Consider the following 18,547-nt stretch of genomic DNA (forward strand, 5'->3'; position numbering starts at 1 on the left):
CTCCATACTGTTCTCCATAGTGGCTGTATCAATTTACATTCCCACCGATAGTGCAAGAGTGTTCCCTTTTCTCCACACCCTCTCTAGCATTTATTGTTTCTAGATTTTTTGATGATGGCCATTCTGACCGGTGTGAGATGATATCTCATTGTAGTTTTGATTTGCATTTCTCTAATGATTAATGATGTTGAGCATTCTTTCATGTGTTTGTTGGCAATCTGTATATCTTCTTCAGAGAAATGTCTATTTAGGTCTTCTGCCCATTTTTGGATTGGGTTGTTTGTTTTTTTGTTATTGAGCTGCATGAGCTGCTTGTAAATTTTGTAGATTAATCCTTTGTCAGTTGCTTCATTTGCAAATATTTTCTCCCATTCTGAGGGTTGTCTTTTAGTCTTGTTTATTTTTGTTTTTATTTCCATTTCTCTAGGAAGTGGGTCAAAAAGGATCTTGCTATGATTTATGTCATAGAGTGTTCTGCCTATGTTTTCCTCTAAGAGCTTGATAGTGTCTGACCTTACATTTAGGTCTTTAATCCATTTTGAGTTTATTTTTATATATGGTGTTAGGGAGTGTTCTAATTTCAGCCTTTTACATGTAGCTGTCCAGTTTTCCCAGCACCACTTATTGAAGAGACTGTCTTTTCTCCATTGTATATCCTTGCCTCCTTTGTCATAGATTAGTTGACCATAGGTGTGTGGGTTTCTCTGGGCTTTCTATCTTATTCCATTGATCTCTGTTTCTGTTTTTGTGCCAGTACCATATTGTCTTGATTACTGTAGCTTTGTAGTATAGTCTGAAGTCAGGGAATCTGATTCCTCCAGCTCCGTTTTTTCCCCTCAAGACTGCTTTGGCTATTCGGGGTATTTTGTGTCTCCATACAAATTTTAAGATTTTTTGCTCTAGTTCCATAAAAACTGCTATTGGGAATTTGATAGGGATTGCATTGAATCCGTAGATTGCTTTAGGTAGTATAGTCATTTTCACAATATTGATTCTTCCAATCCAAGAACATGGTATATCTCTCCATCTGTTGGTATCATCTTTACTTTCTTTCATCAGTGTCTTAAAGTTTTCTGCATACAGGTCTTTTGTCTCCCTAGATAGGTTTACTCCTAGGTATTTTATTCTTTTTGTTGCAGTAGTAAATGGGAGTGTTTCCTTAATTTCTCTTTCAGATTTTTCATCATTACTGTATAGGAATGCAAGAGATTTCTGTGCATTAATTTGCATTCTGCAACTTTACCAAATTCATTGATTAGCTCTAGTAGTTTTCTGGTGGCATCTTTAGGATTCTCTATGTATATTATCATGTCATCTGCAAACAGTGACAGTTTTACTTCTTCTTTTCCAACTTGTATTCCTTTTATTTCTTTTTCTTCTCTGATTGCCGTGGCTAGGACTTCCAAAACTATGTTGAATAATAGTGGTGAGAGTGGACATCCTTGTCTTGTTCCTGATCTTAGAGGAAATGCTTTCAGTTTTTCACCATTGAGAATGATGTTTGCTAAGGGTTTGTCTTATATGGCCTTTATTATGTTGAGGTAGGTTCCCTCTATGCCCACTTTCTGGAGAGTTTTTATCATAAATGGGTTTTGAATTTTCTCAAAAGCTTTTTCTGCATCTATTGAGATGATCATATGGTTTTTATTCTTCAATTTGTTAATATGGTGTATCACACTGATTGATTTACGTATATTGAAGAATCCTTGCATCCCTGGAATAAATCCCACTTGATCATGGTGTATGATCCTTTTAATGTGTTGTTGCATTCTGTTTGCTAGTATTCTGTTGAGGATTTTTGCATCTGTATTCATCAGTGATATTGGTCTGTAATTTTCTTTTTTTGTAGTATCTTTGTCTGGTTTTGGTATCAGGGTGATGGTGGCCTCATAGAATGAGTTTGGGAGTGTTCCTTCCTCTGCAGTGTTTTGAAAGAGTTTGAGAAGGATGGGTGTTAGCTGTTCTCTAAATGTTTGATAGAATTCACCTGTGAAGCCATCTGGTCCTGGACTTCTGTTTGTTGGAAGATTTTTAATCACAGTTTCAATTTCATTACTTGTGATTGGTTTGTTTACATTTTCTATTTCTTTCTGTTTCTGTCTTGGAAGGTTATACCTTTCTAAGAATTTGTCCATTTCTTCCAGGTTGTCTACCTATTGGCATAGAGTTGCTTGTAGTAGTCTTTTAGGATGCTTTGTATTTCTGCAGTGTCTGTTGTAACCTCTCCTTTTTTATTTCTAATTTTATTGATTTGGGTCCTCTCCCTCTTTTTCTTGATGAGTCTGGCTAATGATTTATCAATTTTGTTTATCTTCTTAAAGAACCAGCTTTTAGTTTTATTGATCTTTGCTATTGTTTTCTTTGTTTCTATTTCATTTGTTTCTGCTCTGATCTTTATGATTTCTTTCCTTCTGCTAACTTTGGGTTTTGTTTGTTCTTCTTTCTCTGGTTCCTTTAGGTGTAAATTTAGATTGTTTATATGAGATTTTTCTTGTTTCTTGAGGTAGGCTTTCATAGCTATAAACTTCCCTCTTAGAACTGCTTTTGGTGCATCGCATAGGTTTTGGATCATCGTGTTTTCATTGTCATTTGTCTCTAGGCATTTTTTGATTTCCTCTTTGATTTCTTCAGTGATCTCTTGGTTATTTAGTAACGTATTGTTTAGCCTTCATGTGTTTGTGTTTTTTATGTTTTTTTCCCCTGCAATTGATTTCTAATCTCATAGCATTGTGGTCAGAAAAGATGCTTGATATGATTTCAATTTTCTTAAATTTGCTGAGGCTTGATTTGTTGACCCAAGATGTGATCTATCGTGGAGAATGTTCCGTGTGCACTTGAGAAGAAAGTGTAATCTGCTGTTTTTGGATGGAATGTCCTATAAATATCAATTAAATCTGTCTGGTCTATTGTGTCATTTAAAGCTTCTGTTTCCTTATTTGATTTCATTTTGGATGATCTGTCCATTGGTGTAAGTCAGGTGTTAAAGTCCCCCACTATTATTGTGTTACTGTTGATTTCCTCTTTTATAGCTGTTAGCAGTTGCCTTATGTACTGAGGTGCTCCTATGTTGGGTGCATATATATTTATAGTTGTTATATTTTCTTCTTGGATTGATCCCTTGATCATTATGTAGTGTCCTTCCTTGTCTCTTGTAACATTCTTTATTGTAAAGTCTATTTTATCTGATATGAGTATTGCTACTCCAGCTTTCTTTTGATTTCCATTTGCATGGAATATCTTTTTCCATCCCCTCACTTTCAGTCTGTATGTATCCCTAGGTCTGAAGTGGGTCTCTTGTAGACAGCATATATATGGGTCTTGTTTTTGTATCCATTCAGCAGGCCTGTGTCTTTTGGTTGGAGCATTTAATCCATTCACGTTTAAGGTAATTATCGATATGTATGTTCCTATGACCATTTTCTTAATTGTTTTGGGTTTGTTTTTGTAGGTCCTTTTCTTTTCTTGTTTCCTACTTAGAGAAGTTCCTTATCATTTGTTATAGAGCTGGTTTGGTGGTGCTGAATTCTCTTAGCTTTTGCTTGTCTGTAAAGCTTTTGATTTCTCCATTGAATCTGAATGAGTTCCTTGCCGGGTAGAGTAATCTTGGTTGTAGGTTCTTCCCTTTCATCACTTTAAGTATATCATGCCACTCCCTTCTGACTTGTAGAGTTTCTGCTGAGAAATCAGCTGTTAACCTAATGAGAGTTCCCTTGTATGTGATTTGTCATTTTTCCCTTGCTGCTTTCAATAATTTTTCTTTGTCTTTAATTTTTGCCTATTTGATTACTATGTGTCTCAGCGTGTTTCTCCTTGGGTTTATCCTGTATGGGACTCACTGTGCTTCCTGGACTTGGGTGGCTATTTCCTTTCCCATGTTAGGGAAGTTTTCTACTATAATCTCTTCAAATATTTTCTCTGGTCCTTTCTCTCTCTCTTCTCCTTCTGGGACACCTATAATGTGAATGTTGTTGCGTTTAAAGTTGTCCCAGAGGTCTCTTAGGCTGTCTTCATTTATTTTCATTCTGTTTTCTTGATTCTGTTCTGCAGCAGTGAATTCCACCATTCTGTCTTCTAGGTCACTTATCCATTCTTCTGCCTCAGTTATTCTGCTATTGATTCCTTCTAATGTAGTTTTCATTTCAGTTATTGTATTGTTCATCTCTGTTTGTTTGTTGTTTAATTATTCTAGGTCTTTGTTAAGCATTTCTTTCATCTTCTGGATCTTTGCCTCCATTCTTTTTCCGAGGTCCTGGATCATCTTCACTATCATTATTCTGAATTCTTTTTCTGTTAAGGTTGCCTATCTCCACTTCATTTAGTTGTTTTTCCAGGGTTTTATCTTGTTCCTTCATCTGGTACATAGCCCTCTGCCTTTTCATCTTGTCTATCTTTCTTTGAATGTGGTTTTTGTTCCACAGGCTGCAGGAATGTAGTTCTTCTTGCTTCTGTTCTCTGCCCTCTGGTGGATGAGGCTATCCAAGAGGCTTGTATAAGTTTCCTGATGAGAGGGACTGGTGGTGGGTAGAGCTGACTGTTACTCTGGTGGGCAGAGCTCAGTAAAACTTTAATCCACTTGACTGTTGATGGGTGGGGCTGGGTTCCCTCCCTGTTGGTTGTTTGGCCTGAGGCAACCCAACACTGGAGCCTACCTGGGCTCTTTGCTGGTGCTAATGACAGAATCTGGGAGGGCTCACACCAAGGAGTACTTCCCAGAACTTCTGCTGCCAGTGTCCTTGTCCCCACGGTGAGCCACAGCCACCGGCCGCCTCTGCAGGAGACCCTCCAACACTAGCAGGTAGATCTGGTTCAGTCTCCCCTGAGGTCACTGCTCCTTCCCCTGGGTCCCGATGCACACACTACTTTCTGTGTGCCCTCCAAGAATGGAGTCTCTGTTTCCCCCAGTCCTGTTGAAGTCCTGCAGTCAAATCCCACTAGGCTTCAAAGTCTGATTCTCTAGGAATTCCTCCTCCCATTGCCAGACCCCCAGGTTGGGAAGCCTGACATGGGGCTCAGAACCTTCACTCCAGTGGGTGGACTTCTGTGGTATAAGGGTTCTCCAGTCTGTGAGTCACCCACCCAGCAGTTATGGGATTTGATTTTACTGTGATTGCGCCCCTCCTACCATCTCATTGTGGCTTCTCCTTTGTATTTGGATGTGGGGTACCTTTTTTGGTGAGTTCCAGTGTCTTCCTGTCAATGTTGTCCCAGCTAGTTGTGATTCTGGTGTTCTCACAAGAGGGAGTGAGAGCATGTCCTTCTACTCCGTCATCTTGGTTCCTCCCTCTCCTATTATTTTCATGTCTTCATTTCAAATGGTTTTGAGATGGAGGTAAAGGCTGCAATTTGTGCTTGACCCAACATCTTGAATGAAATTTCTCTAGTTTTAACCAGCACTAAAGAATGTGTGAACATTTTTACCACCATTAAATGACATTCACTCAAGAGCAGAATTTTTGCATTCAAAGTCATTGTAAAGAGAAGATGTGGTACATATATATAATGGAATATTACTCAGCCATAAAAAGGAATGAAACTGGGTCATTTGTAGAGATGTGGATGGACCTAGAGTCTGTCATACAGAGTGAAGTAAGTCAGAAAGAGAAAAACAAATATCGTATATTAACACACATATGTGGGATCTAGAAAAATGGTACAGATGAACCTATTTCCAGGGTAGGAATAGAGACACAGATATAGAGAACAGACATGTGGACACAGATGGGGAAAGGGAGGGTGGGACAAACTGGGAGATTAGGGTTGACATATATACACTATCATGTGTAAAATAGATAGCTAGTGGGAACCTGCTGTGTTGCACAGGGAGCTCAGCTCGGTGCTCCGTGATGACCTAGATGGGTGGGAAGGGGGGTGAGGGAGGTCCAAGAGGGAGGGAATATATGTATACATATAGCTGATTCACTTCGCTGTACAGCAGAAACTAACACAACATTGTAAAGCAATTATACTCCAATAAAAAAGTCATTGTAAAGGTTAATACATTTGTTGTACAATTTACTATAAAACACTTTTGTTAAAAGGATGTTTTTAAGTTGGTTTTCAAAGATTTTTCTCTCAGTTTTGTAGTCAGTGCAGTCTCTCCTGCTGTTGTTGTCCCTTCCATGCTACGTTTGCAAGAAAAGGGATATGGTTTTGAGAAAGGCATTCCAACCTTATTAATAGCTGCCAGCAGTTTGGATGACATCGTGGCTATCAGTGGATTCAATACATGCTTGAGCATAGTCTTCTCCTCAGGTAAACAAAAAAATACAACAGCTACCGTATAATTCATTGCTTTTTTTGTTCTTTAAACAAGGTTTGTGTCTTTGCCTCTGCATTTATTAATGAAGACTTTTCTATGTAACATCTTTTTATTCTTCATAGACAGCTCATTCTAGACCAGAGAAGGAATTTCAATGGGTTAAGATACCACTACTTAACACAAATGATTTCCTTTTAATAACTAAATATTCCAATTAATTTGATAACCCATATTATTACCATTTATCTGCTCTTGTTGCTTTGGAATTTTGTCACAGTTTTCAATAGAAAAATTTAGGCAGCAATATTATTAGTACTACTAATATATTGAATAGATATTTTGGAGATGTACCTTTCTGGCCATCATTATAAATAACTGGTTGCTCTGTTACTAAGCCAACTTAAATATATAGAGTGTGGACAAGTGTGTGTCTTTTTGGTAGTGATGGGACAAGATCCTGCAACAATTCTAAATCCCAAGGTGATATTTGGTCTTGAATGTCACTTGGCAGAAATTGTGAAAGTAAACACTCCACATTTAATAATGCATTAATTATCTGCCAGTGTTCGAAGTTCAATATTCTGTATTATTAAAGCACCAAAACATTTTAAAGCTGAGAAGTTATATATATATAGTTTCTCTTAAAATCATAAGATATAAATGAATAAGAAGGAAAAAAGGGAAAATATAGAAATAAAGTATGTAATAGTTATACCCCCAGGAATAATAATTGTGAATCTTTTGATGTAAATTCACCCAGACTTCTCCTTTTCTCCCCCATCCCCATCTATCTCTAGCTCTTTCTCTCCCTCCCAATATTCTTATAAAATTATTGAATAGTAACCATACTTTCTTATAACCTGAGTTGTTTTGCATTTACCTGTGTATTGCAAACATGGTCCTTTTCAGTAAATATTTCTATGACATTTGAAATGGTTGCATAGTATTCGATTGGCTGCATCATGGTTACTTAACATGTTGAAAATTGAAATTGACACCAGTATTTACTATTAAAATAATGCTTGGTTGAACAGCTAAATAGTTGTACTTAATCTTAATATTTTCTTAATCTTTTTTAATACTTTTTAAAAAAGTTTTATTTTTTGCTGTGTTGGGTCATTTTTGTGCGCAAACTTTTCTCTAGTTGTGGCGAGTGGGGGCTACTCTTCATTGCGGTGCGTGGGCTTCTCATTGAGGTGCTTTCTCTTGTTGCAGAGCATGGGATCTAGGCACCTGCGCTTCAGTAGCTGTGGCTCAAAGGCTCAGTAGTTGTGGCACACGGGCTTAGTTGCTCTGCAGCATGTGGGATCTTCCTGGACCAGGGACTGAACGCGTGTCCCCTGCTTTGGCAGGCAGATTCTTAACCACTGCGCCACGAGGGAAGTCCCAATATTTTCTTAGTCTTAAAAGAGAAATTATTGAGTTAAAAAGTATATAACATTCTAAGATTTTTGAAATATATTGCCACAATATCTTGTCCTACCAGGGTGCACAAGCATGCCACCTTCATGCTCTTCACCTTCTTCAAAATTAGGTATTTACTAGTCCTTTTTAGCTTAGCTAATTTGACAGGTGAAGAGTGAGGTCTCTTTAAATGAAGTACTTTGAATACTAGTGATGTTAAACAAATGTTCGTGTTTATTGGCCATTAGCATTTTGGAATGTTTAATAGATTGCTTTTCTTGAAATATTTTGCCTATATCCTATAGGTGTGTTCATCATTTGTTCTTTTGAATTGTTAAGATTCTGCACAAAGTTAAGAATGATAACCATTTGTTTTATATGCTATGGTTTTTGTAATTTGACTTTTAACTTTATCTCTTTTCTGCCATTCAGAAATCCTAAATTTTTTATTGTCAGATCTGGCCACCTTTTCCTTCATGACTGGTATCAGTCATTCTTTCAAAAAATATTTTTTGTGCTCCTCTTCCATTGTACCAGCTACTGTATTAAACACTGAGGATCAACAGTGAACAACGATATTAGTTTTTATTGAGTAATTGCTTTGTACTTGCTGTAAGTTCTGTAGATGTTTTGACTCAACAGTCACAATAGTGCTATGCTCATTTTGCAGATAAGGAAACTAAGGAACAGAGGTTAAGTAATGTGCTCAAAGTCACAGATCTAATAAGTAGGGGAACCAAGATGCAAACCTAGCAGCCTGACCCCAGGCCCACACTTTTAACTACTATTCTATCCTGCCTCCCGACACAGCAGACAGAGAAGACCACGTGGTCAATGGTCTCAAGGGGTTTATATTAAACAAATAATTACAGATGTAATAAATATTACATAGCATAAGATGCTAGGGGAACATTCTACAGGAGACCAAACCTAATTTGAAGAGGACTGAAAAAGTGGAAACCAAGCAGGTACATGCTTAAAAATCCTCTTCCACCACATAACTATGTAAACTGTCTCTTAAAAGTTTAAGGACTTTTAAAGTTTTATTTTACACATTAGATCTTCAAAGCATCTATATTTTGGAATATAGTAGATATTGAGATCTAACCTTACCTTCCAGGTCAATTGGCCCTTTTACCATTATGTAATGTCCTTCTTTACGTCTTGTGACAGTATTTGACCTAAAGTCTATTTGTCTGATATAAGTATGACCACCCCTGCTCTCTTTGGGGTACCATTTGCATGGACTATCTTTTTCCGTCCTTAAAGTTTATAGCAATCTGTTTTAAAATGACAACAACTTCAATTGCATTCAAAAGCTCTACTCCTCTACTCCTTTACCTCTCAGCCTCCTCACTTTATGTTATAATTGTCACAAATTACATTTTTTATATTATGTATCCATTAACATAGTTTTACAGTTATCTTTTGTGCTTTTTTTTTTTTTTTTTTGGCGGTACGTGGTTGCTTTTTTTTTTTTTTTTTGCGGTACGCGGGCCTGTCACTGTTGTGGCCTCTCCCGTTGCGGAGCACAGGCTCCGGGCGCGCAGGCTCAGCGGCCATGGCTCACAGGCCCAGCCGCTCTGCGGCATGTGGGATCCTCCCGTACCGGGGCACGAACCCGTGTCCCCTGCATCGGCAGGTGGACTCTCAACCATTGCACCACCAGGGAAGCCCTGTGCTTTTATCTTAAATTCCAAAATAGAATTAAAAGTGATTTCCTTACCACCATTAAGGTATTACAGGATTCTGAATTCATCTATTTACCTTTACTGGAGGTTTATATTTAATGCTTTTGTGTTGCTGTCTAACATCCTTTTATTTCCACTTTAAGGATTCCCTTTAACATTTCTTGTTAGGCAGGTCTAGTGGTGATGAACTCCATCAGCCTTTGTTTACCTGAGGAAGTCTTAATTTTGCCTTCACTTTGAAGGACAATTTTGTGGGATAGTATTCTTGGGTGGCATTTTTTTTTCAACATTTTGAATATATCATCCTACCTTCTTATAAGGTTCCTGCTGTGTAAGCCTCTGATAATTTTATGGGCGCTCTCTTATATATGATGTGTTGCTTTTCTCTTGCTGTAATATTTTAAATGAGCAGAAAGCCTTTTGGACTGTATATTGTTGTTAAATGGGTGTCTCTGTAGGGGATCAAGGTTCCGGGCTTCCCATTCTACCTTCTTACTGTTGTCACGCTCCACTTCTATTATTTTTAATGGGAAAATAGTTCTAAAATATGTATATTTACATACCTTATTGAGTTGAATACACAGAGCATAGCTGAACTTTTTTGTGTGACTCTGGACATTTTTTAAAACGTATTACAACAAACTACATGTATCCATGAGACATTATATTGAAAAATCAGTTGATCCTTGAATATTCCTAGGATTGACCCTGGGTTAAATCTTTTTTTTATGCTGTTGTTGTTGTTATTAAATTGTCCTTTTTATGTTTAAATCATTTGTTTATCATAATAGAATATCAGAGGAAAACATTACCAACCTTGTGCTAGGTGCCAGAGGTTCTCCTTTGCCAGTCTCTGTGCGTTCTTCTACCTCACCTGGTCTTTTAGGTTGGGTGTGTAAAAGGAGCACATTGTGGCTTATTACTGCTTTGTTTTCTGGCCTATTTATTCAATGAACATTTCTGAGTTATATGTATTAAATCATTGGAGAGTACATATTCAATTTATCAAGTAGATGTGTATATGTTTTCATGTGTTGGAACATTAAAGGTCCATTTTGGTATATTTATTCTATGATAGATACCTTTCTTTATGAATCACCTACATTTGATTTTCCGATGTGCTGGGTATGTGAAAATACTTCTCTATGGAATGTTTTTCTTATTATGTGCCCTTACAGGTGGTGTACTTAGCAACCTCCTGTCTGCTTTTCGGGATGTACTTGTTGGTGTGCTGGTAGGAATTGTTTTGGGAATGTTTACTCGGTATTTTCCAAGTAGAGATCAGGTAAATAAAAAATAATCTATTTGGAAGTACAGTATTTCTTTCAAAAGACATTTCTTTCAAAAATTTGAACTTTTAGAAGATCCATGAAATAATAAATTTAATATTTAGTTCTCTTTCTCCAAAAGAGGCCTCCAGTGCCTACTCTGCTTAAAACTGAGCACAGTTGTGATTGATCCAGGTCAGTGGCCCTAACCGAAGTCCCTGCTTCCTGATTAGGCAAATAAGGAATATCAGAAAAATGTACTTAATCCAGAGTACCTTCTCCATTCCATCCCACTCCTTTCTTCATTAAATTGCCTGTTGACTCCTGACATTTAAAAAAAAGTCTTTTTCCCTCAAACTTTACGTTGAACATTTTTGGAGGAATATATTCCCATTTATCTCTGCATATTTTCTGACTTAAATTCACTCCCTCTCCCTTTGACCAAGGACACACTATCAAACTCAACCCTTTCCTGCCCTAAAGGATATGCCATTACTCTTAGACTTCTGTAACTTCCATCTTAATTTCCCTGCAGTTATTGTCTTAGCTAAAAAGATATTCAGACATTTATCTTTAAGAATTCTTTGGATATGTTATATGGGACTACAGGTTATATGGGTCTCTTTTCTTTCCTTCTTCTCTTACAGTTAAAGTATTATAACCATTTTACTGATGTTAGTATCAGAGATATGGCAGAAGATGAAACTCAGTAATTGCAAATTTTGTCACTTGATACCAAGTTTGCTAAAATATGTGGTGAGAAAGTCAAAATTTTAGACATTATTCTATACAACATATGAAGACATGGTATCAAAGGGTCAATAATAAATGATAGATGATATGATAATTGTATTATATATTTAACATAAATTAATTTCCAACTATCTATCAAATTCTAGGGAGAGCTTGCAGTGAAGAGAGCGTTTCTTATCTTGAGTATGTGCGTTTCTGCTGTCTTAGGCAGCCATCGCATTGGTCTGCATACAGCTGGAGGATTATGCACAGTAGTATTGAGTTTCATTGCAGGGACAAGTTGGTCCAAAGAAAAGGTGAATATTTTTAATACACCATTTTTTAAAAGATAAAATAACTGCATTTTTCTTACATCTATAATGGACATTTTAGGAAATCGCACTCTAGTTGGAAGATGTTCCATAAGTTTGTATCTTCAAGGAAGTGAATGAATCAGTCAAGGAAATAAAATATTTAGAAGAAGGACTACAACGCAATCAGAAGTTGAGTTATCACATCAGGCCTTTCTCTTTTTCCCAAGTTTAATGCAATAGGATTATATAACTTTTATTGATTTAATTATTTTATTTATTAAAATTTTAGTTATACAATTAATACATGCAAATATGCTCATAAAATATTAAAACAGTAAGAAGGGGACTTCCCTCGTGGCGCAGTGGTTAAGAATCCGTCTACTAATGCAGCGGACATGGATTCGAGCCCCGATCCGGGAAGATCCCACATGCTGCAGAGCAACAAAGCCCATGCGCCACAACTGCTGAGCCTGCGCTCTAGAGCCTGCGAGCCACAACTACTGAAGCCCGCGCACCTAGAGCCTGTGCTCCGCAACAGGAGAAGCCACCGCAATGAGAAGCCTGCTCACCGCAATGAAGAGTAGCACCCGCTCACCTCAACTAAAAGAAAGCCCGCACGCAGCAAGGAAGACCCAATGCAACCAAATATAAATAAATAAATAAATAAATTTATTTTAAAAATAATAATTAAAAAAAATAAAATAAAACAGTAAGAAGGCCCACATATGGAATACAATGTAAAAGACTCCCTTTCCCCCACCATTGCCAAATATCAAATCCCCTTCCCAGATCATTTCCTCTAATCACTCGTCTATCTGTAGACAGATCACTTCCATGTTTTGTTATTACAAACAGTACTTCCATGAACAATCCAATTCATGTGTGGTTTTGCAAATGTATAAGTACTTCTGAAGGAATAGATTTCTAGAAGTGGAATGGCTGGATTTAGAAATTGTACATTTCTATTTTGATGGGTACTGCCAAATTATCCCTAAAGAGGATTTTATTTACACTGTTTACTACCAGCGGTGTAGGAGAGTCTCTAATACCTAAACCCATCAACAATCTTGGGTATTATCAATTGTTTTTTTTTTTTTAACAATCTGATGGGTAAGAAACTATATTACATTGTTATTCTTTATTTATATTTCTCTGATTAGTAGTGGAGTAAGCTTCTATCCATATATTCTTTTATAACTACTTATTCATATTCTTTGCCCATTTTTAAATTGGTTTATTAGCCTTTTTGTTCCTAATTTATAGAGTTTCTTTATATGTTAGGGCTACTAATTCTTTGTTGTCTATATGTTGCGTGTAATTTTTGCTTATCTTCAACTTTTTTTTTGATGTCTTTTGTATGGCAGTAAAATTTCCTATAGTCAAATCTGTCAGTTTTTCCTTTTTGGTTTGGGTTCTGCATCTTGTTTAAGAAAAATTTTTTCATCCAAGATTATGAGATTATAAACATTATAACATCTTATATATTATCATCTAATACTTTGGTCGTTTGTTTTGTTTTTCATTTAGTTCTTTAATCCCTCTGGAATCTATTTTTGTGAATGATGTGAGGTAAGGATGTACATGTGTGTGTTTATATATATGTATTCATAGACATACATATATATATACACATACATATATATGCATATGAATTGTATCGTCTATTTTTGCCAAAGTATTTATTGATTAATCCATCAATTATTCAATGACTTTTTAAGTGTCTCTTTTAACATGTGCTAAACTCCTATATATATATATGTATATATAAATTTACTTCTGGAATCTATTTAAACTTATCTATTTCTATGCCAATACCACTCTATTATTTTTTTTTTTTTTGGGCGGTACGTGGGCCTCTCACTGTTGTGGCCTCTCCCGTTGCGGAGCACAGGCTCCGGGCGCGCAGGCTCAGCGGCCATGGCTCACGGGCCCAGCCGCTCCGTGGCATGTGGGATCTTCCCGGACCAGGGCACGAACCCGCGTCCCCTGCATCGGCAGGCGGACTCTCAACCACTGTGCCACCAGGGAAGCCCAATACCACTCTATTTTAAATCACTGTAGTTTTATGTCTCAAAATCTATATAGGAGATTCCCTCTTATTATACCTATTTTTAAATTATTTCTTGGCTGTTCCTGCCCATATTCTTTCTTAGATAAATTTTAGAATCAGCTTGAGAACTTCCCTATCCAAAAATCATATGGGCATTTTGTTTAGCATTCTGATAAATTCATAATTATAAGAGAAATTAAATCACTAATAATAAATTACAAATAAATGAAAACTACTGGTTTGTTTACATGATAAAGGAAATCAAATAGTAAAGAATAAATAGATTTTAAAGATTAAAAGTAACAACTAGGATAATGTGCTACAAAGAAGAAAGAGTAATATTGATTTTCTTTTGTTACTTCCTTTTTTAAACTTACTTTTATAAATGGCAACCAGAAAACCTAGTCATAAGGGGAGTAGTTATGAAGATAGTTTATGCCTCAAACAAAGGATATTAAAGTTTTATGTATCTCCACCTGTAAAAAAAGATAAACCCAGACTGAGACTAAAATCTCTTCATCCAAATTCCTGGAAAAGAGCCAGAGTACTGTTATGTCACTAAGGGCATTTCCTATAACCATGTAATTGTGGAAGCAGCACTGGGGGGATTCATTCCCAGAAAGGGAAGCCAGGCAGGCAATCAAGTTAGAATCTATTAAATGTTTTGGTTTGGTTTCAAGGAGAAAGTAACTTTGATGTTTTCAATATGGCTCCTTTGGAAGCAGGCCTAACAGATTACCAGAATTTTTTTCCTAGTTGTTTAGGACCTATCAGGATTCACTTTCATGGGATTTGGTCCCAGGATAATTTTTAGTGGAGGTCTTCCCAACTCATTTTTGAGAGCTGAAATGTCTGAATGATCTTGAGTATGTTCTCATCAGGCATGATGTAGTTCTATCTCTGTTCAGTTGCCTTACAAACCAAAGATAGAACTCTTACTGTACCATCAGAACATGTGTGGAACTTCAAAGACCTTACTTGTTCCATGACAGAATTAACTAAATAATATTTTTATTTTATTGCTTTGTAGATTTCTTTTAATCAAATTCTACCTAGGTGTTTGTATAAAAGAATTAACCTACTCATTTAATTTTTATTGTTTTAACATTTCTTCTACAAATAAAATATCTTAAGTTTATTAAATGTTAAGAGAGACTTTAAACTTCTGAAATGCAAATAATTATATGTGTCACAATAACTGAAAATTTATTACCCTTTTCTACAGATTAGAGTCCAAAAAATTATTCAAACTGCGTGGAATATTTTTCAACCTCTTCTTTTCGGTTTGGTTGGAGCGGAAGTATCTGTCACATCTCTTAAATCAAATGCTATTGGTAAGAATGATTAGAGGCACAAAAATATAAGATTTGAAAATATTTAAGAAAACTTTGAATAATTTTTATTTACAACATGTCTTTGAATGCTACAAGGACCTTCTTCAGAAGTACATGTGTAACATACATTTGTTCTTCCTTTATCCTGTACGCTCTTTGTAACCAAAGACAACCCTGAATATCTTCCCTGAGTGATCTGAGGAAATGGAGATTAGAAATTTTTCTGAGGGGAAATATTGGATACCATTAGCATCTTTTGAATACTTTCATTTATAGTAAAAGTTCAACATCTGTTAGCTCAGAATTAAATAAATGTAATTTATCTTATTTTTCACCATACCTCCACCATCATATTATCTCTTGCACTTTACATAGAAGCCTCAATCATATTTGTATTTTTATGATTATTGTTTTTACTTTAAAAAATAAAGATATACAGAGACACTAGCCCAAAAATGCTTTCAACCCATTTACAAATCATATCTCTAGGCATAAAGAACCACTATTTCCCAAATATTGTGTTATTCATGTTTGTTTTTATCTGTTGTAGGCATTTGTGTTGTTACACTGAGTTTGGCATTATTGGTTCGAATTTCTTTTACATTTGTATTGATGTCTTTTGCTGGTTTTAATTTTAAGGAGAAAATATTTATTGCTTTATCGTGGATGCCCAAAGCTACAGTCCAAGTAAGAACATATTAAGTCATTCTAATTATTTTAATGTTGATTTTTTTAAAAAAATTCTAAATGAAAAAAACATCCAGTCACAAAATATGGGCCATTAATCTTACTTTTAAAATGTTTGATTGATCGTAACTACTCATTAAAATTAATGTAATCTTTAAGAAACTCACTTTTAAAAGCAATTTTTCTGAAATTGAAAACTGTGCTTTTAATGACAAATACTTCCTAAACTTACAAAAACATTTTTCTATTTTCGCAAGATATAAAATAAGAGTATATCTGAATGCGCTGAAAAGGGCACATCATTACTTCTGGGCGTTCCTGCCAAATACACATAACGTCAATCTTATCATGAGAAAACATTAGACAAAAGCAAAGTGAGAGACAGTGTGCAAAATTGACCAGTACTCTTCAAAAGTGTCAAGGTCATGTAAGACAAAGACAGACTAAGGATCTGTCTCCCATAAAAGGAGACCAAGGAAACACTTACTAAATGCAGTGGATTTAGTTCAGGCATGGTCCAAAAAAAAGGACATTAGTTGGACAGTTGTTGAAATTTGAATGAGGTCTCTAGATTAGTGTATGTGTGTGTGTATATATATAATATATATTATATCAGTGTTAATTTTCTGATTTTTGGTTATTGTACTGTGGTCATACAAGAGTTAACATTTGGGAAATCTGGATGAAGGGTATATAGAAAGTCTTTGTATTACTTTTACAACTTATTTGTGAGTCCAAAATCACATAAGAAGCCCCAGAAAGTGAATGAACTTGGGAGTGGGGGGTAGGGAGCAGCAACTCTATGCATGGGGAGGAGCTGGTTGTGGGGCTGTAGGATGCTCTGAGGAGTGCTTTTCCTTTAGGTATCAGAGTGTGAGGTGTCAGATTTGTATTATATTTAAATCATTGTTTAAATCTTAAAAAAAAAACACCTTTTTTTGATTATTAAAAAAAAGAGTATATCTGAAAATTGGAATTTTTGCATTTTGCTGAATATTGTAGAGCTAAGTGTTACGATTTTAAACTAGAGACATGTTGATTCTTTTTAAAATATATCTTTCCTATGCCTGCCACCCACTCTACCATACATGAATGCACATATATTATTTTTAATTATATATTTAATTTGTATGACTATTTGATTGATGACTGAATCTCCCCACTAGATTATATAGGAAGGATAGGAACAGTGCTTGTGTTTTCTGTTATTCTTTTTCCCTAGCACTTAACACAGTGCCTAACATGCAGGAGGTACACAATAAATAAGCATTGCATGCCTACAAGAATGAATGATGAATGAATGAAAGAGAGAGAAAAGCCAGACCTTGTAGTTTTGCTCTCGGATTCAGTGATAAGGTATTGCTACTTGTTGTCAGACTGTTTAACCTGGCAATATAACGTCTTGATTTCCTGAGATTTTCTCCATTGTTATTCCAAAACAGAAGCTTGTGAGTTTCCATGCAACAAAACTCTCTATATGTCATGGTTAGAAAAGCAGGTCCTTGGGACCAGGCTGCCTATTTTGAATACCATGTTACTTGCCTATAACCTTAGGCAAGTTACTTTGTAACGTCTCAGTGCCTAGTGTATAGATTCCAAACCTCTTGTCAGTTTTACTGTATCACACTGCCTCCCAGTAGTAAGAACAAGAAGACAGACAACAAAATCCTAAAGAACCGTAAGAAACCTTAGCATTTTGTGTTGTCTCATTGTAGCCAGGAACCTAGTGGTACACGGTAAAGGCAAATATGCAAAGCTCTGGTTTAGGTGAAACTCCTAAGGTTCTGAAAATAATGTGAGCACTCAAAAAATATATTTAAACAGGGGAAAGCTGAGATGACAAGAAAACAAAAACAGCCCCCAAATGTCTGCACACTGGTTTGTCACTTTTTCACTCTCCTTCCAGATATATTTGCTAGGAAGAACACAGGATTGATGAGTAATTTATGAAAATTCTTCAACACTTTGTCTTGTTTCTTTTCTAGTAGTCTAGTGCTAGGTGTTATTTGTTTTAACAGGGCTATTTACTTTTATTATATGTTAACTCCATTTAACATTTTTCTTTATGCCTCATCTTTTTCTCCTCTAAATGTAGGCTGTTTTAGGTCCTCTGGCTCTAGAAAGAGCAAGAATCAGTGCACCCCATTTGGAACCATATTCGAAGGATGTGATGACAATAGCTTTTCTAGCCATCTTGATCGCAGCTCCAAATGGAGCTCTAATTATTGGCATTCTGGGACCTAAAGTACTTACTCGCCATGATCCAAACAAAATGAAAGTGGAATTAGCAGGATTAGAACTTCATTAAAAAGTTGATTTGCCACCACCTGCCTGCTTCTCTTAATGAATTCTCTTACATGAGAGAAAAATTAAAAAGTACAAATATGTGGAGACTACACAGAACCAAGGAGTTACTAAATATATGATTTCACTACAGGTGTTTCCTATGACTTTTTATTCCAAAGTTAATTTAATAAAAATAATATAAAATAGAATGCCTTGTTAGTATTTATGTATTTCAAGAACAAAGTAAATTTATAAATACCCTAGGAAAGTTGAAAGGACTCTATCAGGTTGGATTTACTGTCACAATACAAACTAAGCATAATAAAAAATTAAATGAACCTAATGACAGAAAGATAATATAGTATAAGTCTCTAAATAGGAGTAGAACTCTCCATCAGGTTAGTAATTCAGTTAAAAAGATTACCAGAAAAAAGAAATAAAAATGACAAGAATAAAACACACCAAATTTAAGTGGGTCAACTGAATGCATTTTAAATTCTGGTTTCACTACAGTTTATACAG

General features: G+C 35.8%; 1 protein-coding gene across 5 annotated transcripts in view; it reads left to right on the forward strand.

The window, feature by feature from the left end:
- SLC9B1 (solute carrier family 9 member B1) overlaps nt 1–18,066 on the forward strand; it is a 63,953-nt gene extending 45,887 nt beyond the window's left edge. For 3 of the 5 annotated variants that reach the window (XM_019928523.3, XM_033856824.2, XM_033856823.2), the window contains exons 7-12: nt 6,077–6,252; nt 10,533–10,639; nt 11,522–11,671; nt 14,944–15,052; nt 15,603–15,739; nt 17,835–18,066. In XM_019928523.3, the coding sequence (XP_019784082.2) occupies nt 6,077–6,252; nt 10,533–10,639; nt 11,522–11,671; nt 14,944–15,052; nt 15,603–15,739; nt 17,835–18,047 (892 nt within the window). In that variant the 3' untranslated portion in view covers nt 18,048–18,066. The remainder of the gene's footprint in view (nt 1–6,076; nt 6,253–10,532; nt 10,640–11,521; nt 11,672–14,943; nt 15,053–15,602; nt 15,740–17,834) is intronic. The other 2 variants (XM_033856825.2, XM_033856826.2) reach the window with 2 other exon arrangements.
- Nucleotides 18,067–18,547: the final 481 nt, after the last annotated feature.

Source organism: Tursiops truncatus, chromosome 5, assembly GCF_011762595.2.
Source record: "Tursiops truncatus isolate mTurTru1 chromosome 5, mTurTru1.mat.Y, whole genome shotgun sequence".
Classification (NCBI taxonomy): domain Eukaryota; kingdom Metazoa; phylum Chordata; class Mammalia; order Artiodactyla; family Delphinidae; genus Tursiops; species Tursiops truncatus.